The sequence below is a fragment of the Macrobrachium nipponense genome, chromosome 17, assembly GCF_015104395.2.
Source record: "Macrobrachium nipponense isolate FS-2020 chromosome 17, ASM1510439v2, whole genome shotgun sequence".
NCBI classification, from domain to species: Eukaryota; Metazoa; Arthropoda; class Malacostraca; order Decapoda; family Palaemonidae; genus Macrobrachium; species Macrobrachium nipponense.
In genome coordinates this window covers 70,702,139-70,728,455 of record NC_087210.1, presented here as the reverse complement: position 1 = coordinate 70,728,455, position 26,317 = coordinate 70,702,139, and the positions used below count along the sequence as shown (strand labels likewise).

Below are 26,317 nucleotides of genomic sequence, written 5' to 3'. Positions count from 1 at the left end.
TGTGTGTGTGTGTGTGTGTGTGTGTGTGTGTGTGTATAATATACGTAGGTGTGTGTTCATGAAATACAAAAGAACCACAAAACTCAAAGGATGAAAACGGATGAAATACAGAATAAAACTACAATGAAGAAATCGTAGTTTAAAAACAAAGAAGAAATACTGCAGAATGAATGAGTCTCAAAAGAATCACGCTTTTTTCAAAAGTCTTGTTGCTTGAGAAGAAAGATCTCCAAAAGAGGCATTGCTCTTCTGTTGCCATACAATGCTTCTCTATAAAGAGTGAGGTCTGAAACATCCGCACACTTGTCCGTTTCCCAGAACGAGGGAGGAGGAATTACTCTGTTGTACACGGTAGCTTTTAGTGAACCGGAATAGACTGGAACCAGTTGTTTTTAATCTTAGTAAGAAGGCGGCTACTTGGAAATCTTAGATTGTAATGAATAATATGCCCAGGCCAGGTAGAAGAGTTATTTCTATATATAGATTGCACTTACAGAGCTCGTTGCGAGCTGAGAACACTTGTTTGGTCGTCATGGGAGGCATCAAAGGAAAACAGAAAGAATCTGGGAATCAATTACTGAACATATGGGAAAATGGAATTCTGTATAACTGCAAGTAGAGCCTACAACACACTGGAAGCACTTATGTGGGTTCATTTTGAGGTACTGAAAAGGAAAACAAGAACAAATATATTGAGAGAAGCACGACTGAACACAACGAAAAATTAAATTCTGCATAAAATTACATCTAACATATTCATCCGAGTTTCTGCTGCAAGACTTACTAAAATTACTATTAGACTACGGTGAAAACCAGTGTTATACGCATAATACAACGTACACACATACACACGAAGAACAGCAAAGTACCTTTTTTTTTCATTAATTATAAAATGTTGTCTTTCCGTTCAAAGCGTCAAGGAGGCGAGCAGGAAGCTGGTGGGACCAAAACTTTGCTAATATCGTTGCGTCGAGTTATAATGGTAATGAAGTTTGTGGTTCGAGTGTATTCAGTTAGAAGCTGGTCGTTATTGAATTATAAGACATTTAAAGTTAGTTTCTTGCAGCTAAAGTTATTACCTGCTTGCAATGTTGACTTTGATTATCAATTACGATGTTTCATTAGCTTCACGAATTCGCTGCTCTTCAGCTGAAGACGTTTCATGAGTTATGAATTGCTAACAATTTCTATTTACTGCTTTTATCGATAAAAATGTGGGTTAACAAGCTCCTAAGGATCTAAAATCACTGATAAAAAGACAACCCAGAATGAATGATGTAATAAAAGAGAAAGGGAACCTTAAACAGACAAAAAACATTACTAAGAATATTAATATTGCTAAATTAAACAAAAATGATACTACTAAATAATGTCACGAAAAAATCCTTATCTTGGTGGAGAAAATTCCTTGACTCTTAAATCTATAGATAATGAAGTTTAACATAATAGGAATTTTGTTTAAATGGGAATCTTGCTCTAATATTCTATCTAAAAAAGTGAATTAAAAATCCTGCAAAAAAAAAAAGAAGAAGACGGGAAACAGAAAAAACAGACTCCGCTGAGACACAACGTATGGAGGTTATATATATATATATATATATATATATATATATATATATATATATATATACACACTCGTATCCGTACATAATCGAGGCCACCGAAATATACCAACGATAGTCTGCACACAGCTCTTAAAAGAAAACTCGCAAAAAAGAAAGAAAGAAAAAAAAAAAGGTAAATATATGCGCGCGCATAAAGCCGCACTTCTTAAATGTTGCGGAGAATGAAATAATGCTTCCTTTCCATTTAGACGAGAGAGAGAGAGAGAGAGAGAGAGAGAGAGAGAGAGAGAGAGGGGGGGTGCTGGGGGGGGGGGGGGGGGTGGGGGGGGGGGGGGGGGGGGGGGGGGGGGGGGGGGGTGGGGGGGGGGGGGGTGAAGAGAGAAAGAACAGCGCCGCTGCCAGGTGCCACTTAGCTTAATTGACCTATATTTTGAAGAGAAGCCCTTAAGCTCTCTCTGAAGAGAATTTCTCGTCCAAAACGTTACACTCGTTTCCAGGAAGATACCGAGTGCGTTTTGAGAGGCGATATATTGGTGGAAAGGAAAATCGCTTACAATCAAAGACACATTATATATATATATATATATATATATATATATATATATATATATATATAGAGCGAATTAGATATTAAAGGACATTTGTAGCTGGATGTATGTATATGAATCACGGTAATGTGATATGACTCATATATATATTATTATATATATATATGTATATATATATATATATATATATATATATATATATATATATATATATATATATCATATATATATATATATATATACTATATATGTGTGTGTGTGTGTGTGTGTGTGTCATATCACATTACCGTGATTCATATACATACATCCAGCTACAAATGTCCTTTAATATCTAATTCGCTCTACCTCGGAATTAATTATATTTTTCATATCTGCTTTAACCGAAGGGAATTTTTTAGGCGATAAGACTGTCGGCTCCCGGGCGCGAACCATCGAAACCAAACAAATCCAGGACGACGGTGAAGCTTAAACCCACACCGCCACCGCTGTTGTGGTGGCGGTGTGGGCTTAAGCTTCACTGTCGTTCTGGATTTGTTTTGGTTTCGATGGTTCGCGCCCTGGAGCCGACAAGTCTCTTATCGCCTAAAAAATTCCCCTTCGGTTAAGCATATATGAAAATATATTAATTCCGAGGTAGAGCGAATCAGATATTTAAAGGACATTTGTAGCCTCGATGATATACATATATATATAGATATATATATATATATATATATCTATATATATATATATATATATGTATACACATACATACATACATACATCTTATATATATATATATATATATATATATATATATATATATATAGTATATATATATGGAACTGATCTACATATGAGCACGTGTTTAATAGAACTAGATTTCTGACTCACATTGGGATCGAACCCCAGTGTTTCACATGATATGTGGGTCAATTACTACCGTTCCGGACTTTCATTTGAAAGAGTTGGGTTCGACATCTTAGTTGTTTATAAATGTGTATGTATATATACATATATAGTATATATATTTGTTTATATATAAATTATCTATTGCCTAATCTAATTAGAAGGAATGGCTCCAGAAAGTTTTTTTAATCTTTCTTGCGATTTCCAAATCAACACTATTTGGGTAATACTTTTAGGCCTATGTCTTCCATCTCGACTGTCTAGATACAATAGATAAATTTTTTTGACAGTCTATGGATGTTACGGGAAAAGGGAAAAAAGAAGGAAACATCATAATGACTTCAATAAATTTCCAGATTAAAATAATTTTCATAATTCTTTAAAAAAGTAAAATTGTAAAAACATATCTACACACAGTGAAAAGGATGTTTTTAGCTTCAAGTACTGACACGCGATGTCCACAGTAATTAGACGCTGCCAATCAGTATTCTCAAGACCTCTCAATTCGAAATAATAAATATACGACGTACTTCAGTCTACTTCAATGACCACAATCCAATTAAAATAAAAAATTTTAAGTTTTACAAAATGCCATTATTTAATAAGGACGAAAAACAAATGAATTATTTTTGCTTTCCTTACATTGGTAAGGAGAATATAAATAAACACTGTTAATCTGTATTATTCTCCTAAACGCCAAAAAATAAAGAATATCAATTTCGACCAACTTTATCGTTTAACAAGTCACCGATTTAATGAAGATATAAAAGCAGAAGCCATCTCCCGTCAAAAAAAAAAAAAAAAAAAAAAAAAAAAAAAAAAAAAAAAAAAAACAAAAAAAAAAAAAAAAAAAAAAAAAAAAAAAAAAAAAAAAAAAAAAAAAAAAAAAAAAAAAAAAAAAAAAAAAAAAAAAAACCACCACACACACACAATGAAAGCACCCTTGTTTTCGAGAGAGAGAGAGAGAGAGAGAGAGAGAGAGAGAGAGAGAGAGAGAGAGAGAGAGAGGCACACAAGCTCGCCGAAAAGAAGTGAAGAGCACGTTCGCGAAACGTCGTCTGCACACTTGAGATCCAGGTTTCGCCAGTAGGCCCTCTCCTTCCCCCTCCCCCTCCCATCCCTCTCTCTCTCTCTCTCTCCCTCCTTCCCTCTCCCTCCCTCCCTTCCTCCTTCCCTTCCCAGGTTGACCTCTCCTTTTTGTGAACAAAAATAAGTCTCATGAAAAAGAAAGCAGATGTCGTGAGCTTTTAAAATTCTCTCTCTCTCTCTCTATTCATGTTTATCATTTCTCGTAATAAATCACGCATTGAGTGACTTCGTGTGTGCGTTCGACACCAATGATTCCAAAGTCCCTCTTGAGACAGCTCTAAGAGTGTATCGATGTCTCACAGGCGGAATAAATCGATGGACGGAAGTACTTACTTCCCACTGGAAATTTATAACCGACCACGACGGAGAAGTTGCCAAGAGCTGAAATATATTATACGTTTAATATAAGCAATGAATCATTGTACAAGATTTGAAAAATCATGCACATGAGGTTCTTAACAAATCAGTCACACTCGTTTAATAGAAATATACATAAATCTGACTATTGCACCAGTACTAAATCGATACTCTAAACATTAATCACACGAAGACTAGGAGAGAGAGAGAATACAGGAGAGTGCATGTGTGGTTAACACGAGGGACTGCTCAACAAGAGAGAGAGAGAGAGAGAGAGAGAGAGAGAGAGAGAGAGAGAGAGAGAGAGAGAGAGAGAGAGAGAGTTTCCGTACTGTTCATCTGTGAAAAATGTGGGCGAGAGCGTGTGTGGATTTACGGGAAGGATCGTTAGGAGAGAGAGAGAGAGAGAGAGAGAGAGAGAGAGAGAGAGAGAGAGAGAGAGAGAGTATTTTATGATTGGTGGCTCTCTCGTAAATGTGACCTCGGCGGTGTTAATATTTCATAGCAGAAATTAGCATCACCAGCTTATGTGCGATAGCGCACAAAAAGCATCCCCAACATAGAAGGTTGGTAGTTTTTCAGATCAAGAGGTGTAGTTGTTTAGATTGAAAGGAGGGAGGTAGTTGTTTAGACAGAGAAGTGTAGTTGTTTTGATTGAGAGGAGGGTGTTAGTTGTTTAGACTGAGAAGTGTAGTTGTTTAGATTGAGGGGAGGGTGTTAGTTGTTTAGATTGTGAAGTGTAGTGGTTTAGATTGAGGGGAGGGTGTTAGTTGTTTAGATTGTGAAGTGTAGTTGTTTAGATTGTGAAGTGCAATGGTTTAGACTGAGAGATGAAAAAGAGAGAAAAGGAATTTCTACAACAGCCCCATTAATAACCCTTTTGAAGTTTCACTTTCTTAATTTCAATGCACTGTCCGTCCACAGCGGCCAAATGTCATCCACAAAACACTATGTAAATATAAAATACTAAAAATATAGCCAAAACGACAACGTAAATTTCATATGGAAAAATAATCGTGAATGAAATTAATAAATATAATGAAATTATAATTTTTTGGGGGGAATGCAAATAAAATACACACTGCTGTAACTGAAAAAGAAATAAGTCAGAAACCAAACAGATCAATTTTAAATGAAAATTAAACATAACAAAGTGGAGTGGATATATATGAAGCTATGAAAATATTATATATGTATATATAATATTTTCACACATATATATATATATATATAATATATATATATATATATATATATATATATATATATGTGTGTGTGTGTGTGTGTGTGTGTGTGTGTGTGTGTCGCGTTTCATGCTTGGTCGGTTGAATTACACGTTTCTTTATATTTACTTCATTGTTAAAAAATTTTTGTTTAAAGATTTCTTTTCCAAGGCTTTCCGAGTGTTTGGTTGTTTACCCTGTCGTTTGCTGTTTTTTCTTTTTGTTTGTTATGAATAAGTATTAAGTATAGTGTAATTTGTTATTTTTATTTATTTTTAATGTATGCTTATTAAGTATAGTATAATTGTTATTTTGTTTTATTTTTGTTTAGTTTCAGGTGATATTAATATTGTAGCTTTTCAATCACTGAAAATTATATGTATATAGTAATGTAATATATATATATATTATATATAATATATATAATATATATATATATCACATATATACCATACATATACACATACTATACATATAATTTTTCAGTTATGAAGCTACAATATATATCCCCAGAAACAAAAAATAAACCAGAAACAAAAAAATAATCAAATTACACTATACTTAACAAGTATACATAACAAACAAAAAGAAAAACAGCAAACGACAGGGCTAACAACCAAACACTCGGAAAGCATTAGAAAAGATATCTTTACAAAATTATTAACAACGAAATAAATGATAAAAAAACGTGTAAGTCAACCGAAGAAGCATGAACGCGACAGAGGCGTTAAACCGAATCACTTCCTCCACCACAGAGCAAACAAAATTCCGACCCGATAAAACTGCGATAATTTCCAATGAAGCCGAAATGACGTGAAAGGGAACGAGGAGAGCTCTCCAGTTCCAGTGGCTCTCGAAACAATGTCCACGATGACTTACTCATCAGATTTTTCTTGACTTCAGATAGAAGGTATCGTCCCTCGGTCGAGAGGCCTGGTAATGTGAAGGAGTCTCGGGGAGAGAGAGAGAGAGAGAGAGAGAGAGAGAGCGAGAGAGAGAGAGAGAGAGAAATCTATAATATATTATATATTCTCTCTCAGATATATCATATGTATATAATATCTCTGATTCTCGAAGATATGGAAAGTGATGAATTTACCTTATATATATATATATATATATATATATATATATATATATAATATATGTATGTATGTATATATATATATGTGTGTGTGTGTGCGTGTGTGTGTGCGTGCGTGTGGTATAAATAAATATATCCAATATAATAGTATATATAAATTAATTATATATATATATATAATGTGTGTGTGTGGTGTGTGTGTGTGTGTGTGCGTGTGTTATAAATAAATATATAATCCACATATATAGTATACTATATTATATATTATATATATATATATATATATATATATATATACACATAAGTGTGTCAGTGTGTATGGATGTATGTATGTTTACAAAGACAGAGATGTACAGAAACCAGTATTCCATTGTACCACTGTACTCAAAGCGATTACCTTTACTAAAATATCAATTAGAATACAAAGAAAGGATAACAACCTTAAACTGCAAGATACATTCTAAATATTGAGGTAAGGCTTAAAAAAAGAAATCAAAAGATTTACGAAGTTATGCATTTTTAAGGAGAAAAAATCTAGAAAAGTAAAAGGGAAAACTAAAAAACTCTAAGAATACACAAGCAAGAAAAATATAGCAAGTAAAACGGTTTCACAGCTTCAATACAAATGTATTAACTGCTAGAATAACACACCACAAACCTATGAAAAAGCTTCCAGAAAAAAAATCAAATAAAATATTCGTAGCGTCAAACGTTGAAACTGTTGACCGACTAACGATATTAACGTCGATTGAAATGCAACTTCGGTTTCAGATCTTCCTAATGAAGAAGATAGCTGCTGAATCTGGAACTCATTTCTCCACTTCTACCACGAGACTAATCACATCAGCGCCATAAACTAACAGAGAAGAAAATGAAACAACCAGGCAATCATCAGAACTCATCAAACCTTCAATAAGAATTCCATGATAAGCAGAAGCGATTGACAAAAGAAACCAACCATTCTAAATACTTCAGTGTATTTAGGCTACAAAGGAAAAAAAGAAAAAAAACTTAAATGTCGAGACTCTCTTTCCTAAAAACTGCTGACCTGTATTCCGGGGATACGTAAGACGGAAAAGAAACAACATTATTTGACAAGGACTCCTCTTCTCTTTTCCTTTGTCTTCCTAGCATCATCCCCATGGAGACGACCTTTTGTTTCAAACTGCCTCCAATAACATTCAGCCCAGGAGATTAATTGGTCGAGGGCACTTCGGGGAAGTCGGCAGATCAGAGATATCCAGAGACGCCAGAGAGAGAGAGAGAGAGAGAGAGAGAGAGAGAGAGAGAGAGAGAGAGAGACGCAGCTGCCGTAGACGGATTCAAAGCAATAGAAGCAGTAGTAGAAGAGAATATACAATTCAGGCCGAAGGCCGGGTGCTGGGTCCTATGAGGTCATTCAGCGCTGAAAGGCGTAACAGGAGGAAAACCTCACAGCTCCACTATGACACAATTGTTAGAAGAGGGTGGGAAGTAAGATGGAAGGATGTATATGAATGGATGTACAGTAAAAGGAATGAGAGGGGTTGCAGCTAGGGGCCAAAGGGACGCTACTAAGTACCTTAAGTAATGCCTACAGTGGACCGTGTGAGGGGTGCCCTGACGGCACTACCCGTCTACATGGGGTTATAGCGGTAGTATAGGAGTAATCAGCTTATGTCGAGCAGACAAAGCAAATGTACGAGTCGCTGGATGTAACAGCAAAAAAAAAAAAAAAAAAAAAAAAAAAAAAAAAACATTAATAGCAGTTATTGTAGTGGGAATAGCAGTACTGGTGACAGTCTGTGACAGCAGACAACGCGCAAATACCAGCCATAACAAGTAATCCGAATCTCAATCATAACCATTCAACATATATGAGCAATAATAAACGCTAAACCCGTCATTAAATTACCTCCATCAGGAAAAATAATACACTCGAACAAAATCACAATATTAGCCAAAAAAGTAGGAGCCAAGATCAAGTAGCAACCCAGCAAACGCAAAAGAATTGGTAGGCACAGTTGTCAAAGTAGCACAGAACTACAGAATGAGAGACAAAGAGTCTACAAAACCATTATCAAAGATAAGCGACTCACAGATACTGCAATCCACAAATATTTCTTTTTTTATGTACTCACTGTTTTCAAAAAATCATAATGTTTGAAAATGAAGTCACATAATAACTTCCAAGACGTATTGTATTTGTGGAAAGTCTCGCTTTGAGTTATAACGCGGAAGTAAAACAATATAAATTTTGCAGAGAGAGAGAGAGATAGAGAGAGGAAGGGGAGGGGGGGGGGTGGAGGAAAGGCTAGACTCTTCATTCATTTTATTTTTTTTTTTATTTTTTTTTAAACTTCAGAAGTTCATGAGTTGCATACAAAGTTAGGGTTTAATCCCTCCATCAGAAGTTTTAAAAGCCCATACATCAAGGGCGAGCCCTTAAGAAGATAGACGACTCGAGGGTGATGAAGAAAAACGCTCCCCCCCCCAAAAGAAAAAAATATCAAAGCTTCTGACGATAACAGGGATGGGAATAAGGATAGCATTCAAGCTCTCCTATCTATTAAATGTTTGATGGTCATTCATAACCGTTGGTCGTGTAGCGTTTAGATTTTATTTAGGTGGTAGTCAGTGAATGCAATGAGTACCTGAGGTTCATAAGAATAAACATCTTGTACAGCTAATCTCCAATTAAAATATCGCCTTTAAGAAGTACTAGAGTAATGTTACCTTAGTTAATTATAAGTAAAATGAATAATGCTGTAAGAAACTCATAAAAATAACAACAAATAATAAATAAATAAATAAATAAAGAAATAAATACGAAATAACTAAAGGACAGTTACCAATATAAGCTATGTAAGATGATGAAATGTGAAATAACTAAAAGATACGGCAATTAACAGCTTTGCGCTAACAGTATCTTCTGGGACTAAATCAATTTCCGCCCATTTCTGGTGAGTCTACTCACAAACGCGAAGTCATTTCTGATATCTAGCTCTACTTCGGTAAGGTGATATTGAATTAATTCTTAATCATATACCTAATAAGATGATATACGATATACATGTCGATAGATCTACGGTCCCCTATGTAATTAGTGGCAATAATTTGTGTGTTTTTTTTACTTATAATTCCCACCGGCTGACCCACCACACACTCGACTGACAGCGGCGTCACAAGTTGTTGTGACGCCATGGTACAGTTTTGCATCAATCAATTAATCACTCGACTGACAGAGTACGTTGTTCACTTCTCAGGTCAACAGAAGTGTATCAAAACAGGCCCAGATCATTTCATTTTCGTCCTGGACCAAACCAGAGAACTCTTGCTAATGCATTAAACCAGGTGCCACCCAAGCCTTGGGGACCAAATTGACTGAGAGAGAGAGAGAGAAGAGAGACAGAGAGAGAGAGAGAGAGAGAGCGAGAGGAGGAAGGACAGAGAGAGAGAGAGAGACCTTACAGACCTTACGACCTTACATCTTGTTCGGGTTGCCCCCAGGTCCCTCAGTGTGAGGCACCTCTAATGTCTACCAGAGAGTTGCTAGTACATCTTCCGGTATATTTTGCATCTTCCAATCTTGGATGGTCTGGGATGCAGTTTAGATATTTGTCGAGCTTATTCTTAAACACATCTACGCTCACTCCTGATATATTCCTCAGATGAGCTGGCAACGCATTGAATAGACGCTGCATTATCGATGCTGGTGTGTAGTGGATTAATGTCCTGTGTGCTTTCCTTATTTTTCCTGGTATAGTTTTGGGCACTATTAATCTACCTCTGCTTGCTCTTTCTGATATTTTTAGTTCCATGATATTTTCTGCTATTCCTTCTATCTGTTTCCATGCCTGAATTATCATGTAGCGTTCTCTTCTCCTTTCTAGACTATATAATTTTAAGAATTGTAGTCTTTCCCAGTAGTCTAGGTCCTTAACTTCTTCTATTCTAGCTGTAAAGGACCTTTGTACACTCTCTATTTGTGCAATATCCTTTTGATAGTGTGGGTACCATATCATATTGCAATATTCAAGTGGACTACGAACATATGTTTTATAAAGCATAATCATGTGTTCAGCTTTTCTTGTTTTGAAGTGCCGTAACAACATTCCCATTTTTGCTTTACATTTTGCCAACAGAGTTGCTATTTGATCATTGCATAACATGTTCCTATTCATCATCACACCAAGGTCTTTAACTGCTTCCTTATTTGTGATGGTCTCATTATTAGGTCCCTTATATGCATATAGCTTTCTTTCTCTGTCTCCATAATTTATTGATTCAAATTTATCAGAGTTAAATACCATCCTATTTTACCTCTGCCCAATCATATACTTTGTTAAGGTCTCTTTGTAGAGCGTTCCTATCTTCATCACAAGTAATTTCTCTACTTATTCTTGTGTCATCTGCGAAACTACTCACTACCGAATCCTTCACATTATTGTCTATGTCTTCAATCATAATAACAAACAGTATTGCAGCTAACACCGTACCTTGCGGCACACCGGATATTACCTTGACTTCATCCGATTTCTCGTCGTTTGCAATAACTATCTGTTTCTGTTGTGTAAAAATTCTTTTAACCATCTTCCTTACTTTGATCACAATATTGTGTTTTCTCTAATTTTTTCGCTAATATATTATGGTCTACTTTATCAAAAGCTTTTGCAAAGTCTAAATAAACCACATCTGTTTCATTTCCGCTTTTCATATTTTTGAATATGTTCTCACGGTGGACTAACAGTTGGGTTTGTGTACTTTTTCCGGGTACGAAACCATGTTGTCCTTTATTAAACAAATTATTTTTTATTAAATGTTTCATAATATTTTTCTTCATTACCCTTTCATACACTTTCATAATATGTGAGAGAGAGAGAGAGAGAGAGAGAAATGAATCTTATCCATAACTTGCTAATTACAGAGGAGAGGAGAGCCGAGTTGAATGGGGTTCAATTATAAAGAAGCCAATCAGTTAACATTAACTAAGACTTGAATTACCAATGGCCTTGTAGCACGCGCTATACCTTTCCCTACTTTTAGTATTCAATGACTGATGACTAGTTACCGCTCATCTAAGGAACTGGACTTTAGTTTCATTTCCGTGTTCCTTAAATATCTTGAAATTTCATATTTTCAAACTCCTTTGCCGATACAGCCTCAGATAATTCATAAAGATGAACACCTAGCGTTGGTCTATTTTTATGTATATCATCTAAGTTCGGATTACATTCTAGTTTTAAGGTCAGACAACAATAACCGACAGCCTGGATACCTAACTGCTGACAGTGGTATGCATCAAACGCCTTAAGGTAAAACATTAGAAATTCAATGGTTAAAAATGACCATATTCTGCAAACGAAGCGCAGACGCCTGTGAAGTTCACAAAGAGAGAGAGAGAGAGAGAGAGAGAGAGAGAGAGAGAGAGAGAGAGAGAGAGAGAGAGAGAGTCCCCTTAATCATTCCAAACACATTGATCCAATCTAAATATCGGAAAAACGAGAGATAACACCAATGAAACGGAGAGACTAATTACGTTTTTTCGATGGTTCCTCAATGAAATGGGGAAGAAAGGAGGACTTTTCATGGCATATAATCATCATCATCATCATATTTCGTAATATGGCATCCAGACAGATGACGCAACGCCTACATGATCACTTTTCCGATAGGGCTCCAAGAGAAGGAAATAGGGAGTGAGGGAGGGCAGACAGTCCCTAATCATGAAGGATACGACAAACTCGCCATTGGAAATTAGGGAGTTATACTTCAAAGTGAAGGGCCTGGTATCTAACTGATATCTTCTATAATATACGTATAATGAAAAGTCAGATAAAGTTATTTATCCAAATAATATATTATGAAACGACGTAATTATATAGGTATTTTATCCTAAGGCCTAATGCTTCACTATACCATAATATATTATATACATTATACAACAAGCCAAATAATTCCCTACCAATCAGTCAGTTCAACTCAAAAGAGTCAAATTACATAATAAACAATTACTCTTTCAAGTCAAACTTTAGAAAAATAGTTAACAATTAAGTGATACAAATAAAATGGTGATCTTATTACTTTTTCATTAGTACTTTCAACATAAGGCAGTTTCGTTCAACAGAGGTGGTTTCTGAAGAAGAAAAAAAACAAACAAACAAACAAACAAACACGAGGACAATGGTCATTACCACAGTCATACTTCCACTACTGAATCAAGGATGAAACCCCTGTGCAATAAAACCACTAAAGCATTACCAGCATATACCAGAATGCTCATAAACATCCCGTCGAAACCTTTTGCACACCATCTGCTACTCACCCTATCTGGGCCACACTTATCGTTATAATCCAGACAAGAGGAAAGCTATTATCATCGGAAAGGTATTTCGAAAGTATTTCTCTCCTATATTGTTCTTCGGTTCTTTTACGACCTCATTTTGAAGAAAATGAGAGAGGCCGTGGATTTTGGATCTCCTCCAAAAAACCGCCACCAGGTCAATCTTCCTTTGCAGTTTTTTTATACTCATCACTAAAACCTTCAAACCTTTCTCTTCTTACATACATTCTCCAGCTACTCATTTCAATTATGGTAAAATTTCCTTCATGACCTACAGCATACTTAGTCATTCAGTCATACACACACACACACACATCTATATATATATATATATATATATATATATATATATATATATATATATATATATATCACTTGAATAAATTTTCACGGTATCTCTCAAGACAGACACTGAGTCCAGACGTTATCTCTCTCTCTCTCCTCTATCTATCTCTCTCTCTCTCTCTCACAATGATACCTCCCTTCGACCCAAATTCCAACGCTGCAACATGGATTTCGAGTAGCACTCAGGTCGATGTAGGTCAAACGAGGGACGCGGTTGCCAAATCCATAACCTCCCGGCCATATTGATCCTCACGAGGAAGGGGGAGGGGTTGGAGGGGGAGGGGGGGGTGTCACAGGACCACTTCGTTTAAGATGAAAGCATAGCATTGTCATTCAGTTTCATGAATATATATTTTTCAAATGGCAAGTAGATGCCATTTCATGAATGCTGAGTGAGGAAACAACACGCGGATGGAACGAGAAATGTAAAGAGGAATGACCGAGAGGTCTTCGAAGAGACTCAGTAGTCACTTACGGAAACTCAAGATTTTAATTATTCCTAAAGAATTTTTGAAACAGTTGCGGGTGAGGTACGAGTTAAAGATATACACTAAAAAGGGCTTTATGTAATGGCAATCGGATTAACTCAATGTTCAAAGGGGCCTTCTCGCATAGTTATAATCCATGGATTCTAATCCAGTCTTCACAAAGAAATACTTTTTTTTCTTTTGGAACGATGTGGCAACAACTTCAAGATAAGAACTGGATGCGAGCTACAAACGGAGAGAGATAAGGCTAAATTGAAAGGCAACTAATCTCCAAGAGTAAGCTTCATAAGGCTTTCTATGCAGCTGATAACCTGTCAAAAACAAACCGCTGTTTATTACGGCCTTGTGGAGAGTTTTATGACCAAAGCGGTGGAATGATGTAAATACATAAGTTACGAGGGAATCATATGAAACTAAGTTGGATATGGAGAAGATGCGTGATGAAAACATACGTCACCTGGAATTTCAGCTTAATTACTAGAGGGAACGTAAATTTAAAGTAGGAGCGTGAATATTAAAAGGTAAGCAGACACCTGGAACTTGACTTCAAAAATACTCCGCAGTTAGATGGAACTCGCGCGGCTAAATGGATGGCGACTTTGAAAACGATACTTAAAAGCCGAAGAGTCTGGAAGAAGGATATTGATCTACGGTAGGTATCTTATGACCTCGCGTATTTCCTCCCAAGGACGAGGCAAGGGCCGCCGTGTACTGCTTGTCAAGGCTATACAATTATACAATTTTCTTAACAACGTAAGATAGAATATGGCTTCATGATCGTATATGATCGTAACATGTACATCTAAAGAAACTGGCAAAATATCCAAAAAAATTAATATGTTAATGATATTGGCACAACATTCAGATTGAGCAAACTACAATAAAAAAACAAAAGGTGAGCTATAAATTTGCACGTAACGATAAGCGTAGCACATAACATGACGTCGCTAATTGCAACGATGGAGTCACAGAGGATTAGGATATTTTTGCCCCTGGCAAGCTCTTACTCCTAGAATTTTTCTAGGAAAGTCCATATTTCATTTATCTCTACTTGGTATCTTATTCCTTGTTAGTGACCGCATACGAATGATCTTATAATAAAATCTCTTTCTAGTGTTCCTTCTATCTCAAATTATCTTTTCCTGGATACTTTCTTTCCCTATGATTATCCACACTGATCGTGGAATTGTCCTTTCTTCATACTTGCTAAGATTAGATTAATCTGAGCGCAAATCGAAATTAGCTCCAAACAACATTGCAGATGTAAAGAATATCTATTTCCTTTCTTCAGAGATAACATTAACCTTGACTGCATTCTGTGAATTTTGTTTACTTCCAAGGATATGCAAAAATTCCACAACTTTTTATCTTTCTCCGATATGCTTTTTAATATTTATCGTTTTACCTTTAAACATTATTTATCACTGCAGGAACACATATATCAAACAATATTGCTTTAGAAATAATAGCTTTCAATAAATTATAAGTCTCTCTCTCTCTCTCTCTCTCTCTCTCTCTCTCTCTCTCTCTCTCTCTCTCTCTCTCATAACGTATTATACAAATCAATTTTCTCTTCCTCTCCCTATCTTTATGCCTTACAAGCGTTACCATTAGGTAATTCTGTAATTCTGTTAAAAGGTCACTCACGGGGTTATGGTGCCCTTACCTTCCAAAATGACTACATATTTCAGAATTAATGAAAGGCGCGGAGAAATGGTCTTGAGAGAGAGAGAGAGAGAGAGAGAGAGAGAGAGAGAGAGAGAGAGAGGTCTAATAAACCTTCAGCCGTAAATATGTTCCTCTTTACGTAACCTTACAAAATGAAAGGGCATGCGATACACGTAGTCTCGGCGCTTTAGATATAATATTCCCCCCCCCCTCTCGACTTTCCTCCCCCCCTCTCTCTCTCTCCTCCATCCTCCTCCTTCTACTACTACTACTACTACTACTTTCAAAATAGAGCAGTAAATAAATTTGTATATAAGTATGTAATTTAACCAACAATTATAAAAACACTAACAAAAATATAAATATCATTAATATGTTATATCAAATACAGTAAACACTTTGTTAGCAATAGCAAAATGATTTAGCACAGGAGCAAAAGCAGCAATAAAGTAAAGGGGTGCATCTCTCTAACAGTTTATCTTACTGCCAAAACAGCAGCCTAATGAACTCTGCTGGCAACATAGTATATACCACAGCCGTCAACTCATCCGATTCAATAAGCAATTCCTTAAGGCTTACTTACGTTCTTCAGATGAAGACTACATCTATGAACGAGTCTTTGGACGCACCTATGACTGGCTATGTCGTCATCAAAAGTATTCCGTTTTAGACCAAGAACACTACAAATTTTTTGTGATTTTTTTTTTCTTCATAACATACAAACACTAAGGTCTTGACACCTTAACATAGGGATTATGCAAAGGCTTTATTTAGGAGAGTTTTTGTGTGTTAAAGTAAAAAAATCACCATCGAACATACTCCGAAAGAGATTTGAATATACCATTGCAGAATAAATAAGATTAATTAAAATACGTAAGATACTATATAAATATATAAGAATCTTTAAACTAGTAAGGCCAAAATAGGTAGTCGAAATTCACAAGGCATAGAGAAGAAAACGACATGTATATATATATATATATATATATATATATATATATACGCACACACACACACACACACACACACACACACACACACACATATATATATATATATATATATATATATATATATATATATATATACACACACACATACACACACATATTTCAAACATTATGGACATATCAGCCTCAGTAACCATACCTCATGGTAACAGCAACAGATTTAGCAATACACACAGATGGGAAGCAATCTATATGGCATCAGTGCCTATTCAATCCACGTTCACCAGTATTGCCACTTCCTACGAGAAAACAATATCCTAGACACAATCCCTTTGCAGATGCTAAACAAGACCTCGCGTCAGATTGCCACACCGCAACGACCTCCCTGGAATATTAAGCATAAGAGGCTTAACTTTAGGTGATATTCAGGGAAAAGAGGCCCCTGCGAAGACTAACATGACTGACACACAGAAAACCAATTAAAGCATAAAAACTGCTTCGGAAGGAACTTTGCAATATAATTATAAACAACGCATAACGCTCTGCTAGGAGTTTAGGAATAAGTATGCAATGCTATCGTGTAACGCGTAACACTGTTTACACAGATGTGCTGGTCTGAAAATTTGACATACATATATGCAAATACAAATGCTTATGAATGTGAGTGTGTGCGTATATGTGTATAAATATATGCGTTCATTAAACATATATTCGCAATCATTCTCATCAACATTAGAAACTTATGAAGCAAGATATTAAGCCCAGACAAAAAAAAAAAAAAAAAAAAAAAAAACTATTAATAGAGACCAATTTTACAGAATCGTAACAAACCCTTTCTTCCATTTCCTAGCTTAACCCGCACCCCCACCCCCCCATCCCCCTCGATCTCTAATGTTGGTGGTACACTAATAACCTAACAGACAACTAAAGATATTTAAAATCATATTCAAACAAAAAGGATGCTTATATTTTACATATGATAATCTTTCATGGTACTAATACTGCTCGAAAAATAATCACACGAATATTACCGTTACTTTTATAATAAGTAAAATATTTATAAAAAAACTATAGTGAATATCTTAACAGAGAGAGAGAGAGAGAGAGAGAGAGAGAGAGAGAGAGAGAGAGAGAGAGAGAGAGAATTTTCAGTTTACAGGTCACATATCACAACCAGATAATAAAATTACATGCTGAAGAATGCAATTAAACAAAAACGACAGCCCACAACACTCATAAGCAACACCTGAAAGACGCACAGAGCATATAAGTTTGAAATTCAAAATCAGCAGTGAGTCGACGTTCCTAACAAGAACTTACTCTCCTTTTAAATGCAGTCCGAGAAATAAAACAACTAAAAACAAAAGCCACACAAAGCCACAGGCCCATTTAATATGCAGTCGATGCTACGAAGAAGAGATAACTGCGGTATTTCTGACACACGAGGCGTACATACACACGCATTCACACAAGACTTCCTTCAGGGAGACATACGCCGCTGCTGAATACGAATGAAACAAGAAACTAAAAAAAAAATAAACGTTGACGTAGCTGAATTGTTTGGGTAGCTTGGGTGGCTTTGGAAGAATTGAAAAAGGGGGGACAAATTTCCAGATAAGCAGGAGGGGTCAAAAGGTTTGTGTACATACATTTTATATATATATACATAAATATATATATATATAATATAGATATATATAATATAAATCGGTATATAGATATATATATATATATATATATATATATATATATATATATCATATATATATATATAAAACTCCTCGCGAGAAGTAAACTGCTGCTATTTTTCGCATCATTATATATATATATATATATATATATATATATATATATATATATATCTATATACATAAAACTCCTCGCGAGAAGTATATACTGCTATTTTTCGCATCATCTACATGAGAGAGAGAGAGAGAGAGAGAAAATTTATGCATATACAATTTAACACGAGAAAAGGTATAACCGCAGCTATTTTTCACATTAATCACCATAGAGAGAGAATCTTCCTTGCTAGAAACTGGCACTTTACGACCAAAACAACCTTGAATATCCACCCACACGACGAGCCCCACCACCACCACCACCACCACCACCACCAGCCCCCCCAACCAGGCAGCGGGAGCTACCGACAGACGCACAACGCATCTTCAACAAATCCCGACAAACAGCCGCTGCCCCATATTGATCGCCGTTTCAGATCGCTGTTTCGACGAGTCTTCTGAAACAACGGCGGATACATACTTACATACCTATATTTTTCAGTTATGCATCTGGATTCCTTATTCACTTTCTTTCAGACTTACATATACCTATATTTTTCAATTATGCATCTGGATTCCTTATTCGCTTTCTTTCATACATACATACATACATACCTCTTTTAATCATACACCAAGATTCCTTTTTCAATTTCTTTCATACATACATACATACCTACCTTTTAATTATACACATAGATTCTTTATTCCCATTCTTTCATACATACATACCTACCTTTTAATTATACACCCAGAGTCTTCATTCCCTTTCTTTCATACATAGGTACCTAACGTTTAATTATACACATAGATTCTTTATTCCCTTTCTTTCATTCATACATACATACATACCTATCTTTTAATTATACACCTAGCTCCTTTATTCCCTTCCTTTCACACATACATACCTAAGCTTTTCGTATACATCTATACTCATTATCTCGTTTTGTAGAACGCAGGGTAAAAAAAGCAATATACGGAACCTTTTCATATTCAATTCCACCACTATTCGGCTAGATTTATCAGTCAGTCTTCATCTTCCTTTATACAAGAGACTGAAACGGGTCAAACTAGGTCACTGAAGGAAAAGAAGTGTTAGGGGACGTGACAATTAATTCACAGACACTGAATGAAATAGTTCAGGGGAAGGAACATAAAATCAAAATATATCATTTTCCGAGTTACGTCCGAGACCAAGGACGCACTCGAGAATCTATTCGTTTCTGCCTTTAGAAAATAGTCAAATATTTAGGATCCATAAATAACTCGGGAGACAGTTGAAGGCGATAATTTCTCATACAGCGTAGAATTAAAAATAGACAAATAAAAAATGCGCAGAAGACTTTCGTCCCAATCGAGTTTTCTGTACAGCTATAATCAGGGCCACCGAAGATAGATCTAGTTTTCTGTACAGCGTATAATCCACGCCACAGAAAATATCCTATCATTCAGTGGTTTCGGTATAATGCTGTATGAGCCGCGGCCCGGTGGTGGCATGTCCTACATCGTTGTCAGACCCACGATTAACCTTAATTAGAATAAAAAAAAATACTGAGGCTAGATGGCTGCGATTTGCTATGTTTGATTATTGGAGGGTGGATGATCAACATACCAACTTGCAGCCCTCTAGCCTCACTAGTTTTTAAGTTGTGAGAGCGGACACAAAAAGTGTGGACGGACAGACAGCCATCTCAATGGTTTTCTTTTACAGAAAACTAAATAATGACAAAACATACAAAGGAGGAAGTCCACTGAGAGTGTGATGGAAATTGCGAAAATACAATGGGTAAACAGCGGTCCCATTACATTCTGACAACCTTGTCTCATACACGGAGAAAGTCGACGGAACATTGCAAGCTCAAGGAAAAAAAAGGAACAGAGACAAATGGCTATTCCCATGAAGTGAAGGGCGACTCGTCATTTAAGTAATGCATCTCAGCAAATCTTTTGGAAGCAGGAAGACACGATAAGAGCTCAGGCTTAAGACAGCAAAGTGAACATAACAACTCGGCTTGGAGTCTACCATTTCCACGCATTTTTGTCAAGGAAAAGTGACATCTTTTCAGAGCAATGTACATCATTATATAACCTCATAAGCACAAATATACAAGATGAAAATAAACACACAAATATATTTATATGCGAGATTATTGCTCCTCCCAACTCCCACCATTACTCTCTCTTGCCACCTGTCAGGTGTGAATATTTGTTTGCCAACAATGTGTACGTTACTTTGCACCGTCCCTCTAGCAATACATAATTATGGTGACTTACATTGTACACATACACACACACATACACACTCACTAACGGAGAGAGAGAGAGAGAAGCGGTCCCTGCCTGCTCCTCCTCCTCCTCCTCCTCCCCCTCCTCTACACCGGACAACCGGCTCCAAATAAAGTTTTCAAAAAATGTTTCTGTCCTTCCTCTGCGAAGTCGCCAAGTGTGAAATTTTCGCCGCGTTTTTATAACTAGGGAAAGTGAAAGGACGCTTCGCTGGCTTTCCGCAATCAACACTTCCCACTGCAAATTTCCCGCGTCCGAATGGGTACACAAACGCTCTCTCTCTCTCTTTATTTTTTTATTTTATTTTTTTTTTACATTCAGCGTTCGTTTTTCAATCTCCCATTAACCTGGTGTCCTTTGGCTTGTCGTAATTTATGACAGGAAATCATCTGCGTCCGAACGTCTGCAATGACTAATGAACTTGCACATTCGGAGTTCGTTTGGCAACTTGTAATTAGATGTGACTTGTAATTGAGAATATCAGTGTCAGAATGGATGCTTACCTTACTTCAATTTGCTCTTCTTGCGTTCGTTTTCGTCTTGCTATTTGTTAGTTTTGTTAATCGAAGTTAATTTTCGAATGCTCCCCCTTAAACAAATAATTCCGACAAATAATTCTTAAAAAAAAAATTCCCAATGCTCCCTCAAATACAAAGAATTCCGACAAAGGCTTCGTCTATAACAAAGAATTCCGAGGAAGGCTCCCTCTAACAACAAAGAACTTCGATAAAAGCTCCCTCTAAAACAAAGCAATCTAAAAAGATTCACCTAAAATAAAGAATTCCGACAAAAGCAACAATTAAACCAAAGAATTAAACAATTAAATTAAACAATTAAACCAAAGACAAAAATTCCACTAAAACAAAGAATTCTGACAAATTCGCCATCTAGAACAAAGAATTCCGATAAATTCTCACTTTATAACAAAGACTTCCGTCAGTTGTTCCCACTAAAACAAAGAATTCCGATAAATTCTCACTTTATAACAAAGACTTCCGTTAAATTTTCCCACTAAAACAGAGAATTCCTATAAATTCTCACTTTATAACAAAGACTTCCGTTAAATTTTCCCACTAAAACAAAGAATTCCTTCTAAAACAAAGAATATAAAACAGAGAAATGGTCGGAATTCTCTCACTATCGGAATTCTCACTCTAAAACAAAGAACACAGACAACTGCTCCCTCTCCAAAACAAAGAATTTTGACAAATGCTCTCTTTAAAACAAAGAATTCTCACCACTGTTCCCTGTAAACCAAGTACGTTTCTCCCTACAAGTTCCCTCAATTAGCATATCAGTCTTATCAATGGGACACTGCGCGTTTCCTAAATTAGCGTATCGGCAATTTCTCTCAAAGAGTTGCGCTTTTCCACAATTAGCGCAACTTGGTCATATATTAATAGAGACAAGAGTGAGGGTGACGACGTCATCTACGAAGTTAATTAGACGTGGGAGCAAAAACTATAAATCGTTGTTACTGCAGTAACAACTAAAGATCTTCAATTAGGTAGACTGGGCAAAGAGTAAAAGCCATGGAAAAATATGAGAAAAGAAGAAAAGTAAGCGAGAAGAGAGTGAAAGTATAAAAAATGGTGACATTATTAGAGACAATCGAACAGGAAAGCGAACATAGACATCACCAAGCAACAATATTCCCTCGCAATAACTCCTTTACAACAAAGAGTGCCGGAAGCTACGTCAATCGATGAAAAAAAAAATCACCTGATGTCACGCCTGACTAATTTATTGATGACACAACCTGTCGGCGAAAAACATGACGTTACAAATGACATCAATAAAAAAAAAGAAAAAAAAAAAGCTACCTTTCCAAAATAAATCTTTAGTCCCGTCACTTAACATTTTGCCTTTCCTTTGATGCTATATATGATTTCCAATATTAGATAGGTATTTATTTATATGTTTTTACTAATCATTTTCACGTATGCCATACCTTCCAGGGAAAACCAAAAATACAATTATATCTTACAAACAACAGGAACTACATTACTGTTTCACTCTTGGGGGTTTAAATAAACGCTCAAAAGTATAATTAGTAAGATCAAGATAACCAAAAAAGAATAATAACTTACTGTGAAAGAACCTTTCTTTGTTTACAAGGTCGACCCACCCCAGTCCTGTAGTAACACACTGCTAATAAAAATTAACAAATAAATAACTGAATCGCGATCAATATTCTCCAAGGTCACATTTAATCATTCTGGAATACAGAGACTCCCCTAACCACCAGCGTCAAGGGTACAATTAAAGTAATAGTAATTAGTAATACCAATTATCCTCCCATTCTACAATTTCCTGTCCAATTTCAAGCCACGTATTATCTAGTATCACAATTACACGTGGTCATTGACGCTGATAAGAAAATGTAGACATAGAAAACAGGAAAAAAGCAGTATATCATACTCTCCCCCTTTCCTATTGAATTTCGCTTTCTCTCTCTCTCTCAATCCCAGACATATAAACCAATGTCCCATTCCAATTAATCTGGGTGACCATGAAGTAAAACTCGATTTACCTAGAAGCCATAACCAGTCAAGTCTACGCAAACTATATCATCTGCTGAAAAGCCGATTTCTGTAAAGAATTTAATCACAATTTTTCGTACTGTACTAGATATGGATTCCCAAAACACATTACAGTTTTCATTGCATTTCGATAAAAATGTTTCAGAGAGAGAGAGAGAGAGAGAGAGAGAGAGAGAGAGAGAGAGAGAGAGAGAGAGAGACTACTAGCATTAGTTGATTTTTGCTTATATTTCTGTAACCCAAAAGGGGCTGATATCATTACAAACGCATTCAAAATTAACGGCTTGGAAATGTTCATCAACGACGTCAGACTTGATTATTTCACAATGACGTCCTTACTTCGTCACCTGTTGGGAAACCTGGATGGAACGAATCGATTCCAGAGGGGGAGAGGAGTGTGTGTGTGTGTGTGAGTGTGTGGTGGTGGGGGGTGGGGGGGGGGGGGGGGGGGGGGGGGGAGGTGGGGGGGGGGGGGGAGTGAAGCAAGTATAATCACTGTAATCTGTACGTGCACGTTTCAGTCGTTTGAGTATCATACACAATCACATCTGAAGTTAAATGAACTTTCCCTTTCCACATCCACGCATAAAAAAACGAAACAATGCATGTAATTAAAATTAAATATTTATTCCTCTCTCTCTCTCTCTCTATATATATATATTATGTGTGTGTGTGTGTGTGTCTGTGTGTGTGTGTGCATGTTTCATGTATGTATATATATATATATATATATATATATATATATATATATACATATATATATATATGACATTCACAATACTTGGAGAATAGCCCTTCCTTTCGACCCTCTTACAGTCATATGGCAACCTTGCCATCCGTTTCAAACTGCATATTCCCCAGAACCAATGTAGATACGTGCTGGATTATTTCCCGCTATATCTGCGTCACGTTTAACCTCGTCTTCTCTTTGTTCTGTTCTGCTTTAATGGCATGAATTCTATTTTATGAAAGCTGGCGGGGCAAAATTTCATTTGGAGTTCATCCTATGACAGGTTAGTAGTCAAGTCTGCCTATAAAATCTATTGAATGGCAAGTTGGCATTCTAGGTTCCTTAATCTATTTGTGAATGCTTCGTGGAAACGGCTTCGTTTGAGATCTAATAGTGGAAGGTTGGTCGTCAAATATACATCTAATAATAATAATCCCTCACTTCATTATGACGTTTCTTTGGAAGACAAGAAGAACAGTTAATCAGCGTGATTTCCTGTAACATCCCAGAAATGGGCCAATAGGTCCTATAACTGCTGGGACCCTGAAAAGAAAAATGGTTGTGTGTGCAGGCTAGAGAGTTAAATGGAAAAAAACCTGCTGAGGACTAAAACCTACTCACTCTCTCTCTCTCTCTCTCTCTCTCTCTCTCTCTCTCTCTCTCTCTTGTCCTAGTTTTCTCTGGTGCGTGTATCTGGGAGGAGTTCCTGCAGAATGCTGATAATGTCAGCGACAACGAAGAGGACTACCTTTCCCGTCAAGCTGTGAGCGTGAGTGTGCGTGCGTGCGCGCTATGTACAGGAGGAGAAATTTTGCTTGTAGATGCCCTCCTTCTATAAAACAGACTCTTCCTGTCTTGGAAATGACCAAATTATCCGGAAATTTCGATTAAAACCTTTTATATTCTTAATTGCGATAAAATCTTGTATATGACAAAAAGGTAATTTACCAGCATTACGCGAATACTGAAATACCACATAAGGCTATTTTATCCACCAAAAAGGAGAAAAAAAATGTAGATGGCATATATGTACATATTTGATTAGCCTAATTGAAATAAAAAAATACAGTAAAGTTGGAGAAATGGCAATACCTCTGAAGAATACAAACATCAAAATTGCTAAGTAATAATCAAGATCCTTAAACGGTAATATTCTCGCAAGGATATAATAATTGATAAAAAAAATGCCGATTAACGTACCTTTAGTTTATGTCTGCCTTCTGCCAAGTCTGGAAAGAACAAATAATGAAATTAAAAAGAAGTCTTTAATATCTTACTCAATTTTACAAAGTCCTTTTATACTGTACACGCATATATTCTATATATGTATATATATATATATATATATATATATATATATATAGATATATATATATATATATATATATATATATATATGTATGTATGTATATATCTATATAATGTGTGTGTGTGTGTGTGTGTGTGTGTGTGTGTACATTTTCACTAGTGAGGGGGAGGGTGTCAAAAGGGAGTAAGAAATATATTAATCTTCAAATGCCCATATTTATGTATGTATCTATGTATAAGTATATATCCATAAATAAATATGTTTATATGCATAATATGCCTATTTTCATCGTTTAATATTTTGGTTTACATTATAATCTTTTACTGCATATCCAATAATTACAGAAATACCTAAATTATCAAGTAGAACATAGCAAAAAGGTCGACGAGAGACATCAAAAATCTACAATTAAGCTTGAAAAGCTATGTACCGTACATCAGAAACATTCTCTTCAAAGCCTATCGTGTCGACTGACTACTGACCTGAGAGAAAATGACAGGAGTAATCTCCTTACGTCTCGTTACAACATCAAAGAAGGCGACATGTCTCTAACTACTTATTTCTTCTAGACGAGTGGTTCCCACTGTGGGGCACCAGAGGGTAATTTGATTTTTAAGGGGGACAATTTGAGAATGTTTTAGGTAATGGCCTTTTAGGCTTCCTACACGTGTATACAAGAATTATAGTATATCACCACAGAGGGCATCAGGATTTTAGAACAGATTAGGTGGGACATGGCCCAAAAAGAAGGTTGGGAACCACTGTTCTAGCTAGACAAGAATTTAAATAAAATACCTGATTAGATCGGTATTTTTATTTAATTATTTTTAGGAGAATCTCTTTATCGCCTCTAAATACGTTCAGAACCAACTAAATAAGACAGCGACATGAATGCATATAAACATGAACACTAAATCTACACCATGGCTTGATTTCCACGAACTTTCGTTAATGTGGTAGTTTTTACGCAAAATCTTTTTCTTTTACAGAAAAATAAAAAACTTAAAAAATAAAAACTTTAATCACTTAATTACCTATAATCTGACTTCGGATTAGGAGACAATCAAGGAGTTGAGCATATAAGATCAGGTATGGGTGAGAGTATAAATGATAAAACTCATGGGATAACCTCAAAATATGACAT

At 36.0% G+C, this 26,317-nt stretch overlaps 2 protein-coding genes across 8 annotated transcripts in view; one reads left to right on the top strand and one right to left on the bottom strand.

Annotated features, from left to right (window-relative positions):
• The window catches only part of LOC135195940 (uncharacterized), a 78,813-nt gene extending 60,043 nt beyond the window's left edge, over positions 1-18,770 (top strand). Inside the window, exon 4 of the mRNA XM_064222442.1 lies at positions 18,542-18,770. Within this exon, the coding sequence (XP_064078512.1) occupies positions 18,542-18,770 (229 nt within the window). The remainder of the gene's footprint in view (positions 1-18,541) is intronic.
• The window catches only part of LOC135196308 (sodium-driven chloride bicarbonate exchanger-like), a 564,052-nt gene that overhangs the window by 313,763 nt on the left and 223,972 nt on the right, over positions 1-26,317 (bottom strand). For all 7 annotated transcript variants that reach the window (XM_064223021.1, XM_064223028.1, XM_064223034.1 and 4 more), the window contains one exon: positions 25,065-25,093. The gene's annotated coding sequence lies outside the window, so the exon portion shown is untranslated. The remainder of the gene's footprint in view (positions 1-25,064; positions 25,094-26,317) is intronic.